The sequence below is a fragment of the Astatotilapia calliptera genome, chromosome 5 (assembly GCF_900246225.1).
Source record: "Astatotilapia calliptera chromosome 5, fAstCal1.2, whole genome shotgun sequence".
In the NCBI taxonomy this organism is placed as follows: Eukaryota; Metazoa; Chordata; class Actinopteri; order Cichliformes; family Cichlidae; genus Astatotilapia; species Astatotilapia calliptera.
The window spans coordinates 8,930,179-8,954,574 of record NC_039306.1 but is presented as its reverse complement, the minus strand read 5'-3'; the positions used below and the strand labels follow the sequence as shown (position 1 = coordinate 8,954,574).

Genomic DNA, 24,396 nt, shown 5'->3' with positions numbered 1-24,396 from the left:
GGCCACTTAGATGCTCCGAGACAGTAGGAGATTTATAGTCTAAGTCTGGGCTGTCCTTTAAGAAGTGCAGAATTATTTAGCTGCGGGTAGACAGGGATAGACTAATATTTTTTCTTTACCTTTCTGATTTATTTTGAGGTGGTTAATAAATGTTTATATTGTAAGTACCAAAAGAATTTAAAAACTAGTTATATCAATGTTTGTGTAGTTGTGATGATCATCAATAATGAGTCCTGCATTACTTGGTGTACATACGCATGTGGGTAGTTAGGGTTAGTGTGTGTAACCTATCAAAACGCTCATCTTACAAAAACAGAAACTCGAGTTGCACACCAGCAGTAGCGATGAGGTTTGAAAGTAGTGGACGCACCTGGTTTGACGGTCTTTAAGCGAATCGGTTCCCGAAAGTGACGAATGACAGCCAGTGTGTCCCGGTTTGTAAGTCCACTGACAGGCGTCCCGTTCACCTCCAGCAGAACGTCTCCGTAGTAGGGAAGCTTCCCTACGTGACACACCAGCACGTCCAGTTTCATTTGGCCCAGGTAGGGGAACTGTCCAAGCTCTGCTCCTCCGAGGACCTCCACCACGGAGCCAAAGTCTCCCAGGTTCCCCCATGACACGGCGCACTCCACCACTTTAGAGGACCAGTGTTTCTTCTTCTTCAGTGTTCTAGACATGGTTGTCCCCTTTTCAAATAACTAACAATCTAACTGGTAGGAGTCGCCTCGGCTTTTTGTTGTTAAATGAGCGCGAAGTGATGCGGCCTAATAAACCCTCGTGAGTTATTCTCGCGACCTGCAGGGAATTTCATCTTCTTGACATTTATGAGGCTTATCTTCACCCGTGAATTTGCCGCTGAGCTCTGTCATCCCACGGGCTTATGCTCCGGTGTGCGCACAGTTGCCTTGGTTTCAATAATTCCGAGCGCTTTTTGTGCGTAAAACAGGAGAGTTGACTGCAGCGATATGGTTAACCAGAAGATAATCAAGGTTTTATGCTTTCCATTGCTTCTCTGGAACCATATCCGCGCTTTCCTTCGTCTTGTAGAGGATCCTCAAAACGTGAAGTAGTAATAAAAATATAAACAGAGTATATTTTTACTTACTCGGCGATAGATCGTGGAGTGTCAGACGCTGAAATTTAGTGCGTCAATGAGAAATCCCTCATACCTGTGGGTAGGCTGAAAATAGACGGGCGGCAGCGCTTACCGGTTGGCGGTTTACGCTTTTGAGATCCAGCCCATGATGACTGAGCTGAAAGACATCTGCGAGCGTTTGTCTGCTACAGGTTTGAACACACCTGGCACCGTCAAGAGAGATGTTGCCAAGCTCCGAAACTCCCCTTTTACGCTCAACAGCAGCAGTGTTTTCTAGACTCTCAAGCTGGCTCCATCCTCTGGTGTGATGCGGTACAACATAAAATGGAAATTTAAAAAAAAAAAGAAAAAATGAGAACTGAACAACATAGGCTACTGTACCAGAGCAACAACGATTAGAGTAACCTGATGTCATCTTAGATCCTGAAAAAACGAACAAGTTCAGCTTATTTTCTATATAAAATGAGACTCGTGCTGTTGTATTTGGTGGAATAGGTGTGTCATATCGGACTAATTAAAACGCACAAGCATGTAATCCTAATATTAAGCATGCAAAATAAATTACATCTAATTGTGACCCTGCGTTCGTAATGAATGAGTTATGCTTGGGGAGGTAATTTTTGGTCTCCAAAATTAACGTCTACACTACGCCACCTACTGATGTAAACAGTTCTGCACCAGCACCTTTAGGTGCATTTTTCACAAAACACAAACTACAGGAGAGAGTAGACAAAGTAGACAAAGAACTGACAAAAATCAGAAAAACATGAAATGACTGATTTCATTTACTTGTAGAGGCAACAAAAACAGTATTACAGCACATCTTGTGGTATAAAAAAATCCTTTAAGTCATTTAGATTATTATCATATAAATAGCTCTGCTGCTGTAAACCTGACCTTTTACTCAAGAGAAAACTGCACTCCCACCTACATCCAGCCCCGCAGATTCCATCTTCAGAACATGGGTTTTGCATCATACGTTTACATAAAACTAGGTGTTTTGATATACACTATGAGAGAGTATAACACCTCCTTTGTCTTTAAATGTTGGATTTAAATAGACTGTATGTTGATAATACAGTGCAGGATGTTGCAGACGTGGTTTAGTGTAGGTGTAAAAGTACATTAAAGCTTGCATATGTTTCATTATTTCTGGGGATGACTGTTGTTTCATGGCATATTGAAAACCTCTTCAAAACATCTTCAATACAGTGTGACAAATTTTGACAGTTTGGATGTGTCAAGTTTTTTTGTTTGGTTGGTTTTTTTTGCCTGTCCCGTTTGGCTCTTTTGCCATCAGAATTATTGTCTAAAGGCGAAGAAAGATGCCCAACGGATTTACTTTACCAAATGGACCATCCCAGCCTTGCCGTAATGGTCTATTTGATTCACCTTTTATGGTTTATTTTATTTTATTTTCACTTGCTAAATACGGGACAGATTTGACTGGGGAAAAGAAAGGGGAGAAAGAAAGAGGGAAAGAAAAACAGCGGGGAAGAGGAACGGTGATAAAGGGCAAAAAACAAAAGCAAACAAAACAAGCAGAAAAAAAATACATATATCAATCACCTGGATCACCTGTTGAGAAAGAAAAAAGAGAAAACAAGCAAAAGAAAAAAAGAGCAACATAATAAACAACATCACGATGATCTATGGGAATATAACAGTAAATACTAAATATTAAACATTATTGTGCAGCACGTAAGCTCGACAGCGCACAGTGTGCTTTGAGGTAGGAGCCAAAAAGGGTGTAGTTTGTGGGTGTGATCACCCGTCTGTACACCTGTGAGCATGAACACGCTTGTTTTAAAAGGTTCCTTCATGTAATGATCTTCTAGAGGGTGTGGGGGGGCCACAGCCCCGTCCTCCAGGGCATGAAGCAGGTATGGAGGAGATCAAAACTCCAGACATCCAGAGGCCCTCAGAACACAAGAGACCAAGGAAGACCAACAGAGGGGCAACCGCGCCACTGTCCCAGAAAGAGCTGAGGAGAGCCCCAGATGAGGGCTCACTCAGCAGCCGCGGAGCAGAAGCCAGGGGGGTTGCAGTGACGTGCCCGTGAGCTCTGCCGGCAGCCAGCTGTGACAGAGTGAACGAGCCCCAGGCCGAGAGGCTGAGGGCACCCCACCCCCGAAGTGGCCCGAGCGAGCCCCAGGCTCCAGGCCCCGATAAGCAGCCACCAAGGAGTGAGCCGGTGTGTACCTGGACGCCCACCCCCGGACACAAAGAACCACCAACGCACCGATGTCTGAGAGCATCTGCCACTGGCAGGGGAAGTGGTGGTAGGGGGAGATACCTTAGAGGTCCTGAGATGTCCCCAGAGAGGTGGCGTCTGATACCCAACCTGACATATAGACACAGACATACAGGCACACACATACAGACATCCATTCCCATGGATATGTCAAGTTGACTAGTAGGACAGTGAAATGTTACTGCCATGTAAGGATGTCAGTAGAGTTCATTAACTGGATGACTGGAAGATGGGAACATACTGTACCATCAGTAGCACTTATGAATCTGTAGTTGTTTCTGTTCTCTGGATATGATCCATCAAGTCTGTGTTTAAATACACAGTTGCCACCCTGGACATTGTGTTGAGTAATTCACCGGCTACTAGGAGATGATTAACAGCATCTTTGATCAGGACCAGGGAGCGCAGCAGAAATCCAAACAACCTCTACACTTTAAAGGGATAAAGAACTGTCCATTTTAATTCCACTGTTTCCTGGGATTTTGCTAGATATATGCGGGTGGGGACAAAAAAAGAGGCCTTTTTCTTGAAGTCAGGCCTTATGACAAACTAACATTTTTAAAATCCCATATTAGCTGGCTTTGTGTTGGCTTGACATGACTAAATCCAGATTATAGATGTCGTGGCCTTCTAAATCGTTCCATGGTGTGCCCAGAAATCATGTCGTTTCTAAGACAGCTGTGCTGTAGTTATTTGTAACCAAAATTAAATCCTTCTAGCACATAATTAGATTTTTCTTCCAAGTTGCCTACTGTCAGAGTAAGGAAAAATACCATAACAACCCGTAGAAACTACTACTTGAAGTGGTTTTCATTGAAAATTAAATTGATGGGGTCAGATAAAAAAAAAAAATCACAATCAATGTCACATATTATTATGAATTCACATAAACCATTTCCAAAAGAGTCCTGAACACTATATTAAATGTAGATAAAAAAAATAATCATCTCCTCTCACAGACTATGTAAAAAAAAAAATGAAGTTGAAGTTATTTATTTTTCATTTTATTTATTTTTCATTTATAGTATTATTTGATTAGTTTATTAGTATTATTAGTTGCCATGGCAGTTACATTTTGAATCATTTTCCCTTTATTATTAATTTATATAGGATTTCAGCTACTTAACGGTTCTTTGTTTTATTTTTCCTTTCATAGTCCATCAATTTAAAACCTGAGCTATGCCACTGTAAAGGTGCTGAAAGTGCTTTGATATTATCTTGCTAAAATAAGCAATCTTTCCTGAAAAGGATGGGATCATATGGAGGGCAACCTATGGTGCAATTCAAGTATGAATATATGAACAATAAAAAGAAATCCTTACAGTCTAGCATTAGTGGTGCCTTCACAAATGTGAAAGTTGCCTATGCCATGTGCACTATTGCACTCACATATCCACACAGATGGCTTTTGAAATATGAACTGATAAAAAGCAAAATTGAATAAAATCAACTGCCTTGTCGTACAAGATGGCATGAAGGAGTAGCAGCTAACATTATCACTGTTATCGTTCATCCACAGTATCATACTCCAGGAGAAAGTGACCTGGGAGGGATTTGGGTAGTGCATTTCTCTGTTGATTTTGCGTTCTCTGCTTGCTTGTTTGTTTTGCCTTGGTCAAAATGTTTCTGCATTTACTTTTAATTGGTTATTCTAATTCGGCCGTGGTAGCATCACCATGGCAGTTGAGAAAATGTAGTTGATTAGACTTCCATAAAGGTAGCACTTTAACCTGGGTCTCTGTAAATAACTTTTGGGTATTCATGCTCACTGACACACACCTTGCGAGTACCACGTGTTTGTGCAGGAAAATCTTAGTGGATCTGTAGTTTCTACTTATACTCAGACCAGTCCGCCTGGCATTAACAGCCATGCCATGTACAAAGTCATTTAAATGAAATTTTGTCATCATGTGATGTTCCATTTGAATTTGTTCCTGAGCCTGTGTAGTGGTCTTTGTTATTAAAAGTGTGATTTAATGCAGTCCCACTTTAGTGTTCTAAAGTCACAGCCATTCAGTATGAATGTATGATTTTTTTGTACAGACTGATCCTGACTCTTTCCGTCTTCATTATTATTTATGTACAAGGCAAAATCCCAGGGTTCTTTTGTTTCACATCAAAAATTGTCAGTAAGTTATGGACCAATTTGTCCAATCTGCTAACATATGAAAGAATTCCTCCAAAATCAACACTACATTTGAGATGTTGCATTAAATTGAAGATGCAGTTTAAGGGATGTGCAAATCAGTGTGTTGCTTTTATTTACATTTCAGAGAGCATCCGAAGATTTTTTGGAAAATGTTTAACAACAGCTTAAGAAAGAAAATCCACTTTAAGTAAAGAGGGAGACAAAGATTCAAAAGACATGATCAGAATTCACGTTTAATGTTTGAATAATGGCTATGTAACAAAAAGGCTTTTTAGACATGCTTTACAGAATGTACAGGAAACAAGGTAAAAAACAAAAAGCAGCATTGGATATTGCCAGAGCAGTTACTGCTAAACTTTGGTATAAAGTCATAAAGGGCATTTCGGAAAACAAAACAAATGCACATTATTTTAGGCTGCGTTGGTGAAAAGTATTGAACACTGAATTGATTTCGGCCTCCCAGATATGTAGCTTCATTAGGATAACTTATCGCAGTGAGTTTTCATTTAAATTTTTGTATCGCTTAAGAGGGGCATGAAATTGACTTTGACCAACGGTCTGGGAACATCGACACACAAATGTGCCACCACCGAAAAAAAGAAATGTGGAAAAAATAGAAAAAATACAGAGGGGCCGGGAAAGTTGATGCCAATAACAGTTGATGTTATTCAAAGGAATTTATAGGAACGTGCAGGTAGAAGAAAGTGGAAACAAAATACAATTCATGTCTGCACGTACCAGCAAGGAGGTGAAGTTCTTGGAAAATATTAATCAATGCATTTTTGAGAAGTTACTGATGACACATAAATTAGATATTCTGACATTACATGGAAGACACAGCATCAAGCTACATTACAATGCGCATGGTAGATGAACTTTTTACTTTGTGATTTTTTTCTGTGCCTCGACTCAGTACCTTTGAATACTCCATTTCTCAAACGTGTGTTGGTCAACTATATGCAAAAAAAAAAAAAAGGTCTAGAAAAATATGAACATGACATACACTCAGCTGCCAGTTTATTTAGAGCACCTAACTAAAAACTCATGCAGTTAGGATAATCCTTATTCATTAGACTTGTTCGGTTTAAAAAAAAAAAAAAGAAAACTTTGGTAAGGTATTTACTCAACTGTATAATCATTATGGAGAAGTCAATTTGACTGTATACAAGCAATGTTTCTATTCACATTGGTATAGAGCACAAACACATTTAACTACACCCAACAAAATGACTGCACAGTTGAGTCAGTTGCTAATAAAATTTAAATAAAAACACTTTAAATTCATTAAAATGGTACGCAAACGGCAAAATAACACTATTTGAATGAGTTCATTTTTGCTAGGTTTATCTAATACACTGGCAGCTAAGTGTAATTTTCGAATAATACTGAGTAAATACCACTCAGAAACAATCATAGATGAACAACTTCAAAGTGCAATAATCTAGAAGACTTTAAGAACAACTCATTAGATCAAAACTGATGGGACAGGACATTCTTTTAACGGGGGCATTTTTGCTTGCAAACCTAAAGAATAACAATAGCTCTTATTTGGAAAGAGCACAGCTTGCTGAGGCCAGGCAGCTGTTGGGAGTGCCGTCTTTCAATTCTAAGAAAATAACACCCCATTATCAAGAAAAATGTTATCTTGCTACTTGAAGGAACATAAGATTTTGAGAATAGCTGTGGGACAACAGAAACCTAAAACAAATAAGCTTAATGTTTTCAAAGCTACTGCAGCTCATCCGTCAAACCTGTCAGCAAATGGATTATTAGAACATTGAATTTAATAACTAGTATTATGTACACATACATACATGTATAAAATAATACATTACATTCTCATGTTCACAGTCCTAAGTGGAAACCTAGGGTTACATAATATTCATAGAAGGAACAATAGCTTTGAGAGAATAAACTATGATGATAAATCGACTTGTTAAAAAAAAAAAAAAAAAAAGTCATGCACACTGCATAATTAATTTTGCCACCATTAAATTAAGTGCCTGTTAACATAGGAGAAAAGGAAAAACAAATCAGTGCATACTGTATTTAAACAAACAAAAAAAAGCATGAAAAATATCATGTCACATGATCAAGGCTACTGAGAATGCTTGTTTAAAAGGCCATCCATTAGACAATAACTGAAAGTGGTCGACAGCAAAACTGTGATTGTCTCATGTGCAAAAAAACAAAATAAAAACAAACACACCAAAATAACAACTGTACCCTTTGTCCTCAAACTGCTCATCATTACGAAGACATAAAATATGGAATTATCAACTGCGTTTGACATAAAGAAAAAAAACTAAGTTTTGATAATATATGATATATCCATATATATTCATAATATACACCATATTTTGATGTCATGTCTCTGGGATTTGCATAAATGGATACCATAGCATAGTTTGAGTCAGTCAGGATGGCTGTGGGAATGTAGGTATGCCTTCAAGGGTCTTTCCAATATTATCCATCAAAAACTGCTGGTCAGGGAACTACCACTGTCCCCTCTTTAACCCCCATTTTTCCCGCTTGAGAGGCAGTATTCTAGCGACTTCTTCTCAAGTCATCTAGGCTGCTCCAACAGGTGTCTGTACCAGGAATAATGAGACAAAACTGCCAGCATGACATCAACTGGCACAGCATATGTTAGTCTCACAGTACCAGGGCCAGACGAGAGCTTGTGAGGACTCGACCGTGTCTCTGTGTTCTCTCATGGCAGCATCTGACATGGCTCTTAAAGCATACATTCATAGTTTTCTCTTGGGTGAGAACAAAGGAGAGTGGAGGCTCTGGGAGGAAAGAGGTCTTGCAGAGGTGGAGATGTCAGAAAGGAGGTCACTTTAATCACCTGTCCACATATCCGGTCTGATGTGGCAAGTCTTTCCACACTGGAGCACACTAGTATGTCCTCTTGATTAAAGGGGAATGTAAACATACAAGAGAGCATCTTTGGCAGAATATGAGGAGTCTTTTTGGAGGTAGTGGGTGAAGGGTGAATGTGAGATGGGGGGGTTGCAGCAACAAAGTGTCAGAGGCAGAATGTGGCCAGAATGAAAAACCCTATGTGGGAGCTGGATGCTCCTGAGGGTTAGTCCTATTAGAGGCACTTCTGTGGTCTTGGTTGCATTGACTGGGTGAATAGCCCACTTCTGCTTCACTCTGTTCTACTGCTCCATCAGTTGCAGAGGTCAGAGGAGGCGTCCTATGTACAGTCACTGGGATCTGGGATGCTCCAGGCGGTGGCTTCGAAGATAGATTTTCTGCTTCTCTCCAGAAAGACCTGCTAAGTGAATCTGCAAAGACATTCAACAACAATAGCTGTTTACAACAATAGTGCCATTCAGTGCTATTTGCATTGGCTTGTCTTACCTTAAAGAACTGTTAAGTTCAAGAAGAATTTAAAATCATTCTCCCCCGAAGGAAGTATTTAATCGCTTCTGTTATTTTGTTTTTTTAGAAATCTAGCATCAAGGGTTTTCAAAATATAATTTCAGGTTTTGTGTGATTTTAAATACCAATAACATTATCAAGATTTCAACGTCAAGGTTACACCAAATGTGAAAAATCAGTAAAAACTTTATATTGCCCAATTTTTATGAATCGTCTTCAAACTTCAAAACAAAATACTGGGCCTTGGTACCTTGGTTGGCTAAGCATTTGACCTCGACCTTCATTGTTAGTACCCAAGGCCCGAGGCTTTTTATTTTCAAATATTATATTCATATTACTAAATGTGTAGTTAGATGTTGTTATGCTTTCACAAAGTAACTTTTTCCACAATCAGTTTTAGCTTATAACTTTCAGAATCATGCAGTTTTAATGATGAGATGCCACATTTACAAACTCAACTCAGATGTGTTCCAGTATTTTTTTTACCTGTTCACTGGAAAATCTCAAATTTATTGAACTGTGAACTGATGTCCGAAATGTTCATTATGTGTAAAAAGATGTCTGCAAAATTCAACCTTGAGCCTACAAATAATATGTTGTTAACACTGAAGAAGGTACTAGATGTCAGAGTGGAAAGTTTCAAAATTTTGCCTCAGTGGGAAGGGCTTGGTAGTTTGCAATAAACTTAGGATGTAAACATATTGATTTAAAAAGTAGAACTGAAATTTTTGTTTACAACTCTCACCATAGTGCTCTGGAGGAGTGTGGCTGCTTAGTCTTTTATCATGTGAGGTGAAAAAGACAGAAGAGTCCTGATTGCTAGTGAGGCTATTCAGAGCTGCGTCCTCATGCTGGGCATGCTCACTGAGGTTCTCCTTCAGACCTGGCACAGTCTTGTCCAGTGGATCATCCTCCCCCAGATAAGCATAGGGACAGTATTCCCGCGTGCGAGAGTAGATGTTGGCATTGTCATAGCAGTCAGAGCAAATGACTAGAGGACCTGCACCGCCTGGCAACAAAGAACAAATATTACATAAGCACATGACTGGTGTCATACCATACAATAATCTGTGTACTTAAGATTCTTCTCAAAACTACTATGACCATACATTTTATGCAAAACTATTATGAAAGGTGGATTATATGGTTCCACAGTTTGAAAAGAACTCTGAAGTTCTTTTTGTTTTTTATAGACAAGACCTGGAACAGAATTTTACATTTTAAAACAGTCTGCATACAAACCAGTACACATTTAAAGATTATGTATATTTAGGTTTAGCTGTATTTCAATATTTTGGTTGGTTGGCTTAGCTGTTGATGGCATTAAAACAATAACTACAGAACACAAATTTGTTAAATCAATTAATTGCTTTAAGAGTCAGTGCAGAAATATAATACCTATAGCCAAGGCCGTTGCTGGTGAGGCAGCAAGCCCAAACACTTGTGTTAATGACACTCACCTGGGGGGACTCCAGCTAGTCCCTCACGAGGCTCCCCGGGGTGGAAACTGCTACGGCCAGTAAACAGCGAGCCAACCCTGCAGTGCAGCATGCTGTTCCCTTCAGTTTCCACCTCACTGCCTGTGTCTCCATAACACACACCTGGGAGCAACATGATAATTAGTTACAGTTTTATTTCAGCGGGGAGCTGATCCAAAACATAAATGAAGGAATAGGAACCTAAGAGACACTGGAATTTCCCGAACAACCGAACCCTTAAAAGGTACATTATAAAATGGGAAGTTTCTGTTTTTGTCATCTCAGCACTGACTTGTTTACAAGACTCTGCAGTCTTGTGATCACAATGTTGACATACCCTCAGACTTTAAACTAGACTGCTGACTAATTTTCAACAGACCACTAAAAAGAAATGGTTCATGTCACTTAAAGTTTACATTAAAGCACAAGAAAAATCCTTCATAAATACTGACAGGATACTACTGAAATATCTAGTTTGGTTTGTAGATGCAGAAGGGAACTATTGTTTTCTGTTTCAAACTCAAAGGGCAGGTAACCCACCGTCCGTGCCCTTATGGACATATCCATTAGAGAGGGGAGGCATGAGCTGCTGGTGGCTCCCAGCCTCAGAATTACTGTAACCCTCCTGAGGCTCAGACAAAGTACCCTGAGAGGATAGGTAGCTGGGAATATCTGCTGGCAAATTCATCTCATCTGTAACGGAAACATATTTTCAGTTCTATGTCATGACTTCAAAACAAAGTGTCCACGGAAACATTTCAGTTTACAAGCAGCCATCTTTTCTGGATAAAGCTTTCAATAAGGCACATTTATGTTACAGGACAGATGGCTGTGTGTCCAAACTACTTACCTGTGTTGGTAATACTGTAGTCCTCACTTTTCCTACGCATGTGATAGATTACAATGACCCAGACCAACGAAGTACCAACCACACAGCACACCACCACAATCACCACGATGCCCACAGTGGTCCAGGCATCCTGGTCATACACTGTGCCTGTATCGCAATTTGGTGATGGCGAGACGCTCAGGTATATGTGGCCACGCTCTGTACCCAAAGTATTAGACATGATGCAGGTGTATTTCCCAGCATCAGCTGGACCAGCATCAACAATGATAAGAAGTTGATTGGCTGCAGCAAAGAAGTGGCGCTCTGTTAGGACCAAAGGCCCATCATCTTTGGTCCAGTTGAGACGAGGAGCAGGGCTGCCTCCAGCTATACACTGAAGCACAGCAGTTTCACCCCGGGCCACTGTTCTGTCTTCCAGTGGCCGCATGAAGGATGGGGTTTCTGCAGAGGAAAAGGGAAAAAAAAAAAAAAGAAGAGGATGAACTCATTTTTGATTTAAGTCATCCGTGGCCAGTTTAGATGGATGTGTGCTATTTTTTAAACAATTTTTCTCCAGCACTAATATTTAATGATTAATCACAAACTCCGCCAATTGGACAGTCAGTCATTATATACTCCTGCAAGTAGCTCAAGTCACATTTTGCAAGTACATTAATTAAGAAATATAATACTATATTTGATTTCGGATATGCGCCAGGCAGTCTCCTTTAAATATTCCACATGGTCGTGTTATAACAAGGCCATGTGGAATTTTTGCTTTTACGTCACCATTAGTTAAAACTGGCAGGGCGGCAACACATAAACAAGAGCTTGTAATGAGCAACAGACATAAATGAGCGGCCAATTGGAGTAGTGAGTTATCTGAAATGACCCCAGTAGATAAAAAAACAAACAAAAAAAAACTCAGTTAATCAGATGGCTGACTCACCCAGAACAGTCAGAGTAGCATTTGCCGACAGGCTGCCAGCAGCATTCTGAGCGGTACAGCTATACACTCCCATGTCTTCTGTTTTCACTTTAGCAATGAAAAAGACGTCATCGTCAGGCATCACATGCATCCTGCGCTCTCGGGCAGCAGGGAAGTCAGTGCCTCCATCTTTCTGCCAAGCAATCTGTGGTGATGGATGGCCTTCAGCAGCACACTCCAGCCTGGCCGTAGTCCCGGTCCGGATTGTCAGATCCATGGGGGTCTTAAGAAAGGAAGGCATCTCTGAAAGACAGAAAATAGAAAGTCAAGGGTGGAATACAATGGTACAGACAGAAACAAATACTGATATATACCATATATGTATGAAAACGAGATAAAACCTTAGGGTACCTCTCTCTTATTTAATTTTTTCCCCAGTTACTGTACTGTCAAATGGGTAGCAATACTACTTAACAAATAAACTATATACAAGTATCAACTTCATGCAGATATATTGCAGTGAATTGGCAAAACCAGCAACCCAAAGCCTAAACAGGGTAAGTGAACAAGACGCAAAAACCTCCCAAAAAACAAACAAACCAAAAAAGAACTGGCAATCACTGATCACGTTCATTTAAAGAGATAACACATCCTCACCATTGACAGTAAGCTTGGCCCTGTTGGAGTAATTGGAACCAAAGTGATTGGAGACCACACACTGGTAACGCCCCTCATCGGTGAAGTTCACATTGAGGAGGTGAAGCACAGTGGTATAGATCAGCTCTCCCTCTTGGTACCGGGCATAATTTTCCACTTCTGCATCATACAGCACCTCCCCATCCTTCCGCCAGGCTGTGGTCATTGGTGAATCACTGCTGCTGGACGCAATGCAGCTCAGAGTCACATTGTTTCCCCGCAGTGCAACAGATGTCTCTGGGTGAGTTGTGATCTGAGGCTTGGGGAAATCATCTGTGTAGGCACATGTGTTTGGGAAAATAAAAACAAAGGAAATAAAAGAAACATTTTTCTAACTGAAATATATATATAAGATTTTAAGCTCCACCAGAATGCAACACAGTATCAAAAAACAAAAAAACAAATACAGCTTTTCAAAAAATGACAAGTTAAAAAAACAAAACAACTTTTCACGTATTTTGGATCTTTTTAAGTGAAATAATCCGCTGGACACTCTCAAAACATCCAAAATAAATATTAATTTTAGTCTTTTCTTCCATATACCAATAAACATTGTTTTATATGTTTTGTGCTTATTCAACAGAATCTATAATGGCAGGCTGGGAATAATTAAAACAAGAAAAAAAGACTGACCACAAACAAACTCTTCCGGGCTGATGGACAGGACATTGCGACCGAGCAGATTCACAGGATGGGCACAGATAGCAGGGACAGACTGCTGGAACTGGCTGTCTGTCAACCAAGGACCCAGCCACTGCATGTGACAGTCACACAGCAGGTTGCTTGTGTTCAGGACACTGAGAATAGAGGAGTAATTTGGGAAACATGAGATGACTCATAGTAATATAAGACGGAATGATTCTACTAATGAAGTATGAGATTGAACCACTGGAAATAAAGGGAAAATTAATCTGGGATTTCAGGGATTCATCTGAACTCACTCTTCAGAGAGTTAATAGAATTTATTCTTTTAGAAAAGAAACCTCCACATACTAACTTGAAAAGAAGATTTAATCTTAAATAATTTAAAGTGAGCCATTTACAGATATCTAAATAAAGCTTATATAGCTTCCAAATAAAGCTATATTCCTGTGAAACACACAGGGAATTGTTATTGGTGAACATCTAAATCTGTTTATAAAGCCTTTTAGTCAACCTGTCAGCTGGACCATGGCAAAAGGATCGAAATTGTGGCATGAAATTGGATTCAAGGCTATAAAAAGCCTCCAGAACTGCGCTCTATTTTTTTTGTACAAAAATACATTTTAATTAGAGGAATGCTGCCATCTTCTTCTAGTCAAGTTATCAAACCAAGCCACTTTATCCGCTTGCAAAGCAGATACTGTTAAATTCTATTAAGGTAGCACACTAATTACTAACAAGAGGATATGAGTACTGTCAGTTTGACAGCAGCTGGGGCATTTAGCCAGCCACTGCTTGAGAGACACTCCTAAGATGGGTTGATCAAAAGCTCAAAACAGTGAGAGACTTTGCATTTCCGCTCCCTTTCCTCGCACACAGGAGACAGCTGTCCCAACTAAGTAAAGGCTGCTGCAACTCAAAAACTAAATCAGAAGTCTTTGCTTGGCCAACTGCGAATAAAAAAAATAAATAAATAAAAAGTATAAACCCAGTATCTTGATGCATTCTCAATCATCCAGGAAAGTAAATCTCCAAAAGTTGATTCTGTTCATCTGGACGTATGTGTCAGGAGTATCGGAGCAGTTGAGACGCATTTTTTCTAAACACCGGGTCTCTGTGGCTTTTAAACCCCAAAACACGCTGCAGTCAGCTGAGACTGAAGAAGTCACTTGGATGAGTGACGAAACGTTTCTCCCACAAAACGCTACGTCCGGATGAACAGAATCAACTTTTGGAGATATAAACCCAGTAAATATATTTAGCCTTAAATTTCACCAACCAAATAAATAAATAAATAAATAAAGATTTTAAATGGGGCAACAAAATTAAAATTGCTATGGTGGATCAACAATGACTCCCTGTTTAAAAGCTTCAGTGACGCCAATTTAAAATGTAAATCACTGCCCCTGCAGTGTTTCTTAATCATTGTAATTCCTTTTTAATGAGGTCAATAACAATAAATCAGTCTAACAAACATTAACACAGGAAAATACCAGCTAATACATGCGCATGAGAGCTGTAGGATATTTCTGTGTTTGGTTTTGTTTTACTTACAACACTTTCAGCTTCATATGAGACATCGCCTCTGGGTGTATCGACATGATACCATTCTTGCTGAGGTCCCTAAAGATGGGACACAAATATGGATTAAACACACCAGTTTGATCAAATTGACATTTTTGTCAGAAGTGTAACGCAACAACAGGACAATAAACCTTTCTGCTATGTTTAAACATTTAATAATAGATATCAAAATGACTGCATGGCTAAAAAGTATTAGATAAGGGCTTTACTCACAAGTGCTCGAGCTCTTCCAGGCCTTCAAACGCTTTCTTTGTGATGGATTTGATTTTGTTCTGTTGTAGGATTCTGGAAAAAATAAAGATATTTCACACGAGGCCAAGTGAACAGTTCAAACTAGCCTGCTCCTAGGCCATCCTTTATTACAAAAACAAGTCACTGCTCCAGCAGCTTTTGTGAAGGCTGCTATAACATCTGAAACAAATTACACTGCAAATTGAAATAAATTGGAGAACTAAATAAATCAAATGTGTTAAAAACAGATCTGTAGTATATTAAACATTACAATATAATTTAACCTTTCTGAAAATTTGTGCAGCCATTTGTTTGATGCACTGTAAAGTATCTTAACATAAACCAGCTCTATTTCTCTAAATACAAAAACATTTTACAAACTTGCATACTATATATAAAAATACAATTTTTAAAATTCATATCATGCCCTCACAGAGTGTTTAGCTTCTTCATGCCATCAAATACACCAATGGAGTCTTCAATGGCCCAGGAGATTTCATTATTACGGATATCTCTGAAAAGCAAAGAGACTCATATTAGATATTAAACACAGTACACACAGGCTGAACATCTAAAGGCTTCTCCTGCAAAGAACAAAGAGCACACATTACCACCACTGGGGTTGCCAGCAGCAGTGACTCTTCGTTAGAAGACTAACAATCTGAGACACCATACTTCCACACTATGTCACAGCTTGCTGCTCCTGCCGCTGTGATGAGGGGAAATAATTGGCTCTGTTTAGCACTGAGACAGTTCATGGGTCCACTGCAAGTCCAGGGAGGCCTTGTGTTTACAGGATGGGTCATGGGCTCTTTTGTTTCTCTTTCCTCATGCCTGGCTACCTCTGAAAGAAGTTCTGCACTCACCAGTTCCCCTCTCCCATGAAAGATCCCGAGATGGTCAAAATCCCAAATGCAACCCCTTTGTCATTGTAGTTCACTGGCTTAAAGAGAGCTCTGTGCAGCAAATAATGAGTTCATAACTTTCTCACAGATAAACTGTGGATGAAGAAGATATACTCGATTAATTGGGCTGATATTTTGCTAATCAGAATTTTAATAGCTTTGGTTTTAAACCTAAAATACTGCCCTTACTTTAAAACAAACAAGCAAACAAACAAACAAACCCGAAAAACTCTCATTAACATGTCCTAGCTCGAGATCAGCAGCAACAACAACAACAACAACCGTGTTAGACTGTGTCAAATAATCCACTTGTAAAGCAAGTAGGGGCTGCTCAATTATGGCAAAAATGATAATCACGATTATTTTCACTGAAATTGAAATCTCGATTATTTGACGATATTTATTTAACCCTTTAAGACCTACTATAGAACCAAGTCCGCCAGAGCTTATATTATTTTTTTACATGTTGTAGTGCCATTTGTGGGAGCATTTCAAGTTGCTATGCAACTGTTATAGCCCATATTTTAATAATATGTATGCATTAAGTCCATTAATTACATTAATTGCAAAAAAGTGCAATAAACTACAAAAAAATTGAAAATCGTTTTTGGTTTTTTTTACATATATTTCTACTTGGAGAAATTTAAGAGGTTTATCCCTCAAAACTTTAAATACAAAAAAGTTGCAAAAAATAGTTTACAACAACAGGAAATTTATTTTGAGTGTCTTCATAGTTTTATTTTGGAGATACAGCAATTTTTATATACTGCAGGAAAAACGAAAAAACAATCCTATGATGCAAATTTGCAAAGAAAACAGCAGGTGCATCAAAATAAACTATTTCCAGCAGTGCAATTCGAGTTCTAAGCATCCCAGAAACTATTCAGAAAAGTCAAACATGACCAGTATAGGCTTTTAAGGCCTACAAGTAAAAAAAACTACATTTCCGCGAAAATGATGTCACTTCCGGTTTCGGCCAGGAAATGGCGGACATGCGATAGTTCGCGCTGACATCTGTTTCACTGTGGGAAGTGTTACAAACAGCTGATCGGATCGGCAAAGAGTGTTTCTCGAATATTATGTTTTTGTTGCTGCAAGCACTTTTTATGCAATTTTTGCAAAGCTTTATGTGGAAGGAAACCGTGACCGAGGACAAGCTGATGGCATCAGATGTAAGTACAACTCCTCCGGTTTCATATGCAAAACAAATTATTGAGCTAGCTTACACGGTTCAGGTTCTACAGGGATTTAAAAATAGTTACACAAAACGGAGCGTGCTGCTCTGACCGGCTTTAAAGGGTTAACAATGACTTTAAAAAATAATATAAAATAGTGTGCAAAACCAATGAAGTTTTTTTTTTTACCTCTCTTTTCAACCAACGGCAGTCACTCTCCTCTCCAAATAACTTCTGCTTAGCTTTCCAAGCTTCCCTCGGGTCCTCTTAATCAGCGGTCTCCAACCTTTTTTGCGCCACGGACCGGTTTATAAGGTGTCGCGGATAAATGAGGGAGGGGCTAATAATCGGCTCAGTCATTTTTAATGATCATTGAAAGCCCAGATCGTAATCGTGATTAAAATTCGATTAATTGAGCAGCCCTACTTTAACGGCAGTCAAAACAGTGGTGCTATCCAGGAATTCCAGTACAGTAACCTTGCCCAGCCTTTACATTAAAGTGGTGAAGATGAAATTGCCTGACTCAATATCAGAACATCATGATACAACAACAGATGAGACCAAGGAGAATCTCCCTGCTGCTAACCATCTTCATACCAAAATCTTTCCTGCTACCTTTTTCTCCAGTCACTTCACTGTCCAACCCCAAAAGATACTCTTTGAAAAGCTGCAGTTTAGGATTAGAGCTAACCCCAACCCTATTAATACATACACTATATGTACTTATTTATCTTCTCCCAATTACATTAGTCCCCCTCAATACCCCATCAGCCCCATGCGCAGCTCTTTTTCTCCCATTGTTTGGTGGAAGGGCCTAATATGGCCCTTTTGATATTGAAGGTTGCCAACATGTGGTCTAGATCAACCAACAAGTGCTTCTGACAGTGAAGCCTCTCCAACATGAATGTTGAGAGGCTACTGACAAAAACACTGTAAACCTGAAACTTTTACTATCTGGGTGGAGATGCACACACCTCACGTAGATTTTTCACATTTTAACTAATTAAAAAAAGAAGAAGAAAAAAAAAAGAATCACAATTGTGTGTAAGTAAATTTCAGGACAAAGAACACAAAGCCGGAAAAACATACATCTATGGAAAACACACACAGAGTGGTTTAATCTAAATCTAAATGTACACCATTGACAACAAAAGATTTGCATGGCACTACAATAAGATGGGGACTTGAAATAGTGGTACTTTCTACAGTTTTCTCTGAACTACTTGGAAAGAATTCAAGAACAAAAAACTAAAACTACAAATGTAGAAAGAAACAAGTGCAGACCTACTTTTGCAAGAAGCCTTCAATGAGAATGCAGAGCCAACAGGACTTGAGTTAATTCGTTTACAGAGATTCATTAAACTTCTAACCACAAATAATAAACACATACTGCAGACAGATTCGGGCATTGCACTTACAGGGTGCGCAGACTTGACAGGCCACTGAACACTCCCTCTCCCAAATGGCTGATAGAGTTTTCTCCCAGGTTCAGGCTCTCCAGGAAATCTAAACCTTTAAAAGCTGTCTCCTCAAGTCTAGTCAGATGATTGCCAGACAAGTCTCTGTTCAAAGAAACCACAAATATGACAAACATTAACTAAAAACAATTTCCCTATGTTCTGTATGGTAATATTAGTCCACATTTAAGGATGAAATGAGCTGTTTTCACAAAAACACCATATATGGTGCATTAGGTAGAAGCTAGACCTCACTGAACCAGCCCAGACAAACACAGTGCAGCAAGATAACAGTAACTGCTCCAAGTACTCTTAGCTACATTGGGATTGTAGCAACGAAGCAAACAGACTCACAGTTCCTCAAGCTTTTGGCAAAACTCCCAGGCGTCTGGTCCAATGATGCCAACAGCATTCTGGCTGACCCGCAGGATACGCAGCATGCGCAAGCCATACAGCCAACCTTTGTTAACCTCTGTTAGGTTGTTGTGCTCTAGCTCCCTGGGGGGGGCGACATTATTGACAAAAATAACTGTATTAAATCAATTTATTGCTTTAACATATCTGCAGGGGGAACCATAGGTGAGAACATTTTATGGAAGATTTTTTTTCAGCAAGATTTTTTCATAGGTGCTGCACATTTTTTGCTAAATATATTGCCAAAGTCCAAAAGATTGCACTCACAATTCTTCAATGTTGTTCAGTCCAAAAAAGGCTCCATCCATGAGCTTAGTGATGCCATTCCTCTGCATCTTCAGTGATTTCAAGGAGTCCATCCCCTTGAATGTAAGGCTGTCAACAATTTTGATCTTGTTCCGCTTCAGTTCACTACAAACACAAAGAATCCATTTTCTTTAACCAAGTGTTTTTATACATAAACAAACTCACACAACAGAGCTTCTCGAATAGGAACATTTGGATCCATAGGTTTTTGGAATTTTGCCTCTGTACAACACCACATTGCTCGATTTTAAATCCAGTGGTTTTAAAAATTATACAAATCAAGATATGATTCAAGACTTGCAGGCTTTTAATTACAAAAGTTTTAGAAATGTTTTGCATTAACTGTTTAAGATTTATGGCCATTTTTATACGTAGTGTGGCTTTTTCAGAGGCTTAGAAATAATTGGACAAACTAACATAATTTTACATAAGGATTGTTTTTACTGCTTTGTTGAAAACAATTTGCAGACAAAGACTGCCTGAAATCTGAAATGCACAAACACCACCAAATGCTGTGTTTCGAACTTTAAGATGTTCTGCCAAATGTTTGCTGCAGCTGCATTCAGTTGCTACTTGTGTCTGGGTCTTTCTAAATTAGGTTTTGTGTTCAGTAACTGAAAGGTATGCTCTGTTAGTTTCAGAACAGGTGACTGACATGATGTATTCACATCCATAAAGGCATCTATTAACTGTAGGCATTAGCAATGAAACACCTATCCCCTCAAGATTGCGCTTTACTACGCTAGATGTTGTAAAAGAGTTTTATGTAACCAAGGGAAGAACTGTGTAATCACTCACTTTTGTGGTCATCCAAGCCTTTAGGTCTTTTGGAGCTGAATGGTTCATTCCTTCATTTAAAGAATGTACCAGATCGTCGATTTGGCCAAGCATAAAATTTTGGCTCTTTTTCTCAAATTGGTTTATTGTGGTTTTTCCACCCCCCCGTTACTTGCATCAATATCTCTTTGGACTTCATATTTAGATTTTCTGGGAAAAGCAGCCAAATGCAAGTTACACTCTTGGAAACAATTCTATCTTTCTATCAGCTTAATTTGTCATTAAATAATGAGGAAGAAGGCCAAACCTGCCCATGGAACTGTCAGGCAACGGTCCAATTATTTTTTATCCTCTGTAAATAGGGCACGATGTGTGTTAAAGCTTCAATTCTGTCTTAATTGTTTAACTTGAAAATCCACGGTTGTGTACAGAAGCAATCTTTCTTTTTAAAGTTTCAATGTCCAATAACTTACAAACCTAACTGTAAAACTGCGCAAAACTGAGTAAAATAAGAGCATCTGTTATATAAATTAAAATTCACCAATTGAGTGATAATGTTACAGCATTTTATTATACTTACAGGAACTGAAGTTGTGGAAGTTTGAAGACTTTGGATGGAAGCACAGTCAATCTGTTCCTGTTCAGCCTCAGCACCAACAGGGAGCTGGAGATGTTTTCAAAGCAGCCAGGCTCCAGGACGCTGATCTTGTTGTTGCTTAAATTACTATGAGATAAAAAAAAGAAAAAACATTACTACCAAATTTAGCAGAAGGAATCATTCTTCCTTTGTAGTTACGCATACTGTGTGAAGTAAATATTTACAAAAATGGTTGCTTTGCAATAAAATGCTTTCTAGGCCAAACTGAACAAAACAAGGTGTTTTCAGTACTCTCGTAAGAGCATGTGACGCTTTGCTCTAATGTGTTTCCTCCAATACTATGAATATCTTCTTACTGTTGTATTACACAGAATGTTTCCAATTGCAAACTTATTCACGGTCATACAAGCAAGTCAATGTAGAGTTAAACCATATTTTAACACTGCATGTCTCACACACTGTCCTAGTACTGATAATAAAGATGACTTTGACTTACAGATATTTCAGCTGCATAGATGGAAAGGATCCAACTTTGAGCTCAGAGATGGAATTGGATGTAAGGTCCAGTGTCTCCAGGGAAACATATGGTTGTAGGTGAAGCATTGACAGCTCAGTGATCCGATTGTGGACTCTGAAATATATCAAATATAAAAAGGTATTAGTTTTAATGATGTCAATGCTTACTAAAGCATTCTTAGTCTAATTAAAATATTATTAACATGGTGAAAGAATGGGGGGGGGGAAATAACAAAAGACTGACTCTGGTGGTGTCTTCCACTGTTTTTGTATAAATATGTTTTAATCTAACATCCAACAAAGCATAAAAATTCAGCCAACATTAAATACTGTACAAATATTTTTTTTACAAAGTGTTTAAATGTGCAGAAGAATTCAAGGAATATTTTAATAATTAGTTTGAGTGCTGATAGAAAAGACCAAAAAAAACATAACTGAAAACAAACCCTGAAGAGGATTTTGTACTTACAAAGAAAGTCCTGTGATGTTTGAGGAGACATCGCCAAGATAGGGAAAAACAGTCAGCTCATTGTGATTCAAAGTACTGAAATCAAATTTAAACAAAAATGAAAAAGTTGCATCAGTCAAATAGCCATACATAACTGAGATTTTAAACAAATTTACTCTGATGTCCCTTATAAACTGTGAGCAGAGGTTTATATATCACACTTTTCTTCATGACAAAACAAAAGTTACAAACAACGAGTATATTTCCAAAAATAATCTTACCTATCCTTAAAATACTCAAAGGTGTTGGTTAAGTGGTTAAAATGTATTCAAATTGGTTGTATCTCTATATTACTATCCAATCTTTTATTGAGCAACCAATCAGTGCAGCGGTTCAGTAAAGGACTAGCTCTGCTAACTTCAGTTATGTTCATCCAGATGTGTACTTACACTTGGGTTATCCCATCTGGGACTTCCACTGGAGCCATCGACAGCCTTCTTCTGTTGCAGTCCAGAATATGAACCTCATCCTCTGTTTTATAACACGAGCAAGGAGCAGGACAAGTCTCACTGGCCCAGGCACCCAAACTTAGCAGCATGAAGATAAGGGCCGAAGGAATGGGCCAGCCTTCCGCCATTTTAAATGCCTTCCCACTGAGAGTTAGCTACGTGGCTAGCTAGAACTGGCACGTTAACTTAACACTTATAAAACCACAGAGTTGTTTTTGTAGTTTACGACCATTCAAGCAAGCACATATTTAAGATTTATATCGTCACGATTCCAGGTGGAATCGTAAAATGCAGTTTTTTCCAACTTAAGCGGGGCATCCCAGCAGAGATTTCTGCTCTTCTTTCAGTGGCTGGAATTCCTTCCGCTCCAGCCAGGACACCCTCCCGGAGAGGTTAGCTAGCTCACCGCTGAACTGAGTTGGTCCCACAAACACGCCACTTTTCACCAGAAGAGATCAGTTCAAATCCGTACGATAACCGCTTTTGATTATACTGATCCAAATGAAATGTTACGGGCGTTTAACTCAGACTGTTTACAAAGAATTAAAGAAATTTTGTCCCGTCTTTCCATCCCGAAAGAACAACAAAGCCCCGTGAGTTGATGACACAGGATACCCTAATCCCGCCCCTCTACAGCATGTTTACAGTTATTCTATTGGTCCGTGATTTTGCTTGTCAACCATTTGCGTCGTTTTGATTGGATCGTGTTTTTGTCCGACACTGTTTGCAGGAAAAAAGTTTTTAAGAACTATTGAAGTATGAAATAGTATTCCAGATCCTCGCGGTTGTTAGTGGTAAAATCTACTTTTTGATTTAGGAAAATGTTTTGTTTTGATTTGTTCGCATTTTCACAGTTTCAAACACATTTTTCTGTAAAGCAAATTTACCTTGCCTTTAGGTATAAATAAAGTTACCTTACCTTATAGCCACAAGTAAAGAGCATATTTAAATTTTGCTTTTATATATATATATATATATATATATATATATATATATATATATATATATATATATATATATATATATATATAAAGGCCTATCTGTGAGTAGAGGGAGTAAGTAGTAGCAATAACAATATAAAAATACAAATCAGAAAATGAAGTAAAATAAGAATACACAATAAAAGAAATAACAAAGAGTGTGCAGTAAAAAAAAGTTAAAAAAAAAAGAATCTATAATTTCTAAAAGCATTAAACTGATTATTATGATCCTACAATGACTGCTTTACATATTTATACTCCACTACAAAGACAAAAAGCAGCACCAGTGTGATTTGTGAATATATAATCTATCGTTATAATTGATGATATATGAAAGTTGTTTGGTTGCCTAAATGCACTCATTGATATTTTTAATTGTTTATGTATATAAAAAGATTTGGACTGTGTGATCTTAACTTAATACTTTATTTTTAAATAGATTAACTGTGATTTCTAGTGTTATCCATTGTGTTAGAATACTTCCCTCTAGAATAAATAAACACTGAATGGGTGGGGTGGGGGATGTGGTTAGCTCAGAATTTAATGTGAACTTCAGTGCTTTACTTTATGCACACAGATAAGCATCATACTTGGGCAAATTTGCTAAATGTTTCTGTTGCATTCTGAGTATATTTTATTCAAAATTATGGCAAACTGGAAACCTATGTATGTAAATTTTCCCTTGTTTTCAATCTTTATATCAACTGCTATATAACATTTCAATTAACAAATTCATTAAATATAGAATTTGACACTTGACAATTAGAATAGAATAGAATAGAATATAATAAAGTGGGCTTTATCAAAAAATAATACAACAGCCCAGCAATACAATTTTAGAGTCTTTAGAGTCTTTAGATAGCTGCCAATTCAACTCATTCAATTTAAATTTTATAAGAATTTTTTCTGTTGAGCTAATTAATGTAGAGAGAGAGAGAGAGAGCAGGGAGCAAGGGAGGGAGAAAGAGGATGGATGAATGCAGCAAATCGGTAAGGGGGAAGTCAGTGGAAAACAATTTGACTATGATATT

General features: G+C 38.4%; 2 protein-coding genes across 7 annotated transcripts in view; both read right to left on the bottom strand.

The window, feature by feature from the left end:
• magi3b (membrane associated guanylate kinase, WW and PDZ domain containing 3b) overlaps window positions 1-1,384 on the bottom strand; it is a 130,170-nt gene extending 128,786 nt beyond the window's left edge. For 2 of the 6 annotated variants that reach the window (XM_026167073.1, XM_026167074.1), the window contains exon 1: window positions 371-1,384. In XM_026167073.1, the coding sequence (XP_026022858.1) occupies window positions 371-677 (307 nt within the window). In that variant the 5' untranslated portion in view covers window positions 678-1,384. The remainder of the gene's footprint in view (window positions 1-370) is intronic. The other 4 variants (XM_026167069.1, XM_026167070.1, XM_026167071.1 and 1 more) reach the window with 2 other exon arrangements.
• A 4,335-nt stretch (window positions 1,385-5,719) lies between these two features.
• lrig2 (leucine-rich repeats and immunoglobulin-like domains 2) lies at window positions 5,720-23,026 on the bottom strand. The gene is made up of 18 exons (XM_026167065.1): window positions 22,326-23,026; window positions 21,898-21,972; window positions 21,409-21,543; window positions 20,895-21,038; window positions 19,499-19,642; window positions 19,172-19,315; window positions 18,779-18,922; window positions 15,714-15,794; window positions 15,263-15,334; window positions 15,020-15,088; window positions 13,457-13,620; window positions 12,785-13,096; window positions 12,149-12,430; window positions 11,221-11,661; window positions 10,911-11,063; window positions 10,353-10,493; window positions 9,638-9,901; window positions 5,720-8,795 (listed from the first exon to the last, which is right to left on the bottom strand). The coding sequence occupies exons 1-18, from the start codon at window positions 22,511-22,513 to the stop codon at window positions 8,563-8,565; spliced, it is 3,186 nt and encodes a 1,061-aa protein (XP_026022850.1). The 5' UTR covers window positions 22,514-23,026; the 3' UTR covers window positions 5,720-8,562.
• Between the last annotated feature and the right edge of the window lie 1,370 nt (window positions 23,027-24,396).

Excerpts from the sequence above, each read along its gene's own strand:
- lrig2 (XM_026167065.1), bottom strand. The coding sequence starts at position 22,513 with ATGGCGGAAGGCTGGCCCATTCCTTCGGCCCTTATCTTCATGCTGCTA. Across the intron at positions 13,097-13,456 it reads CCCGGAAGAGTTTGTTTGTG|ATGATTTCCCCAAGCCTCAG; the intron begins GTCAGTCTTTTT and ends GTGCCTACACAG. Across the intron at positions 11,662-12,148 it reads TGCTACTCTGACTGTTCTGG|AAACCCCATCCTTCATGCGG; the intron begins GTGAGTCAGCCA and ends TTTCCTCTGCAG.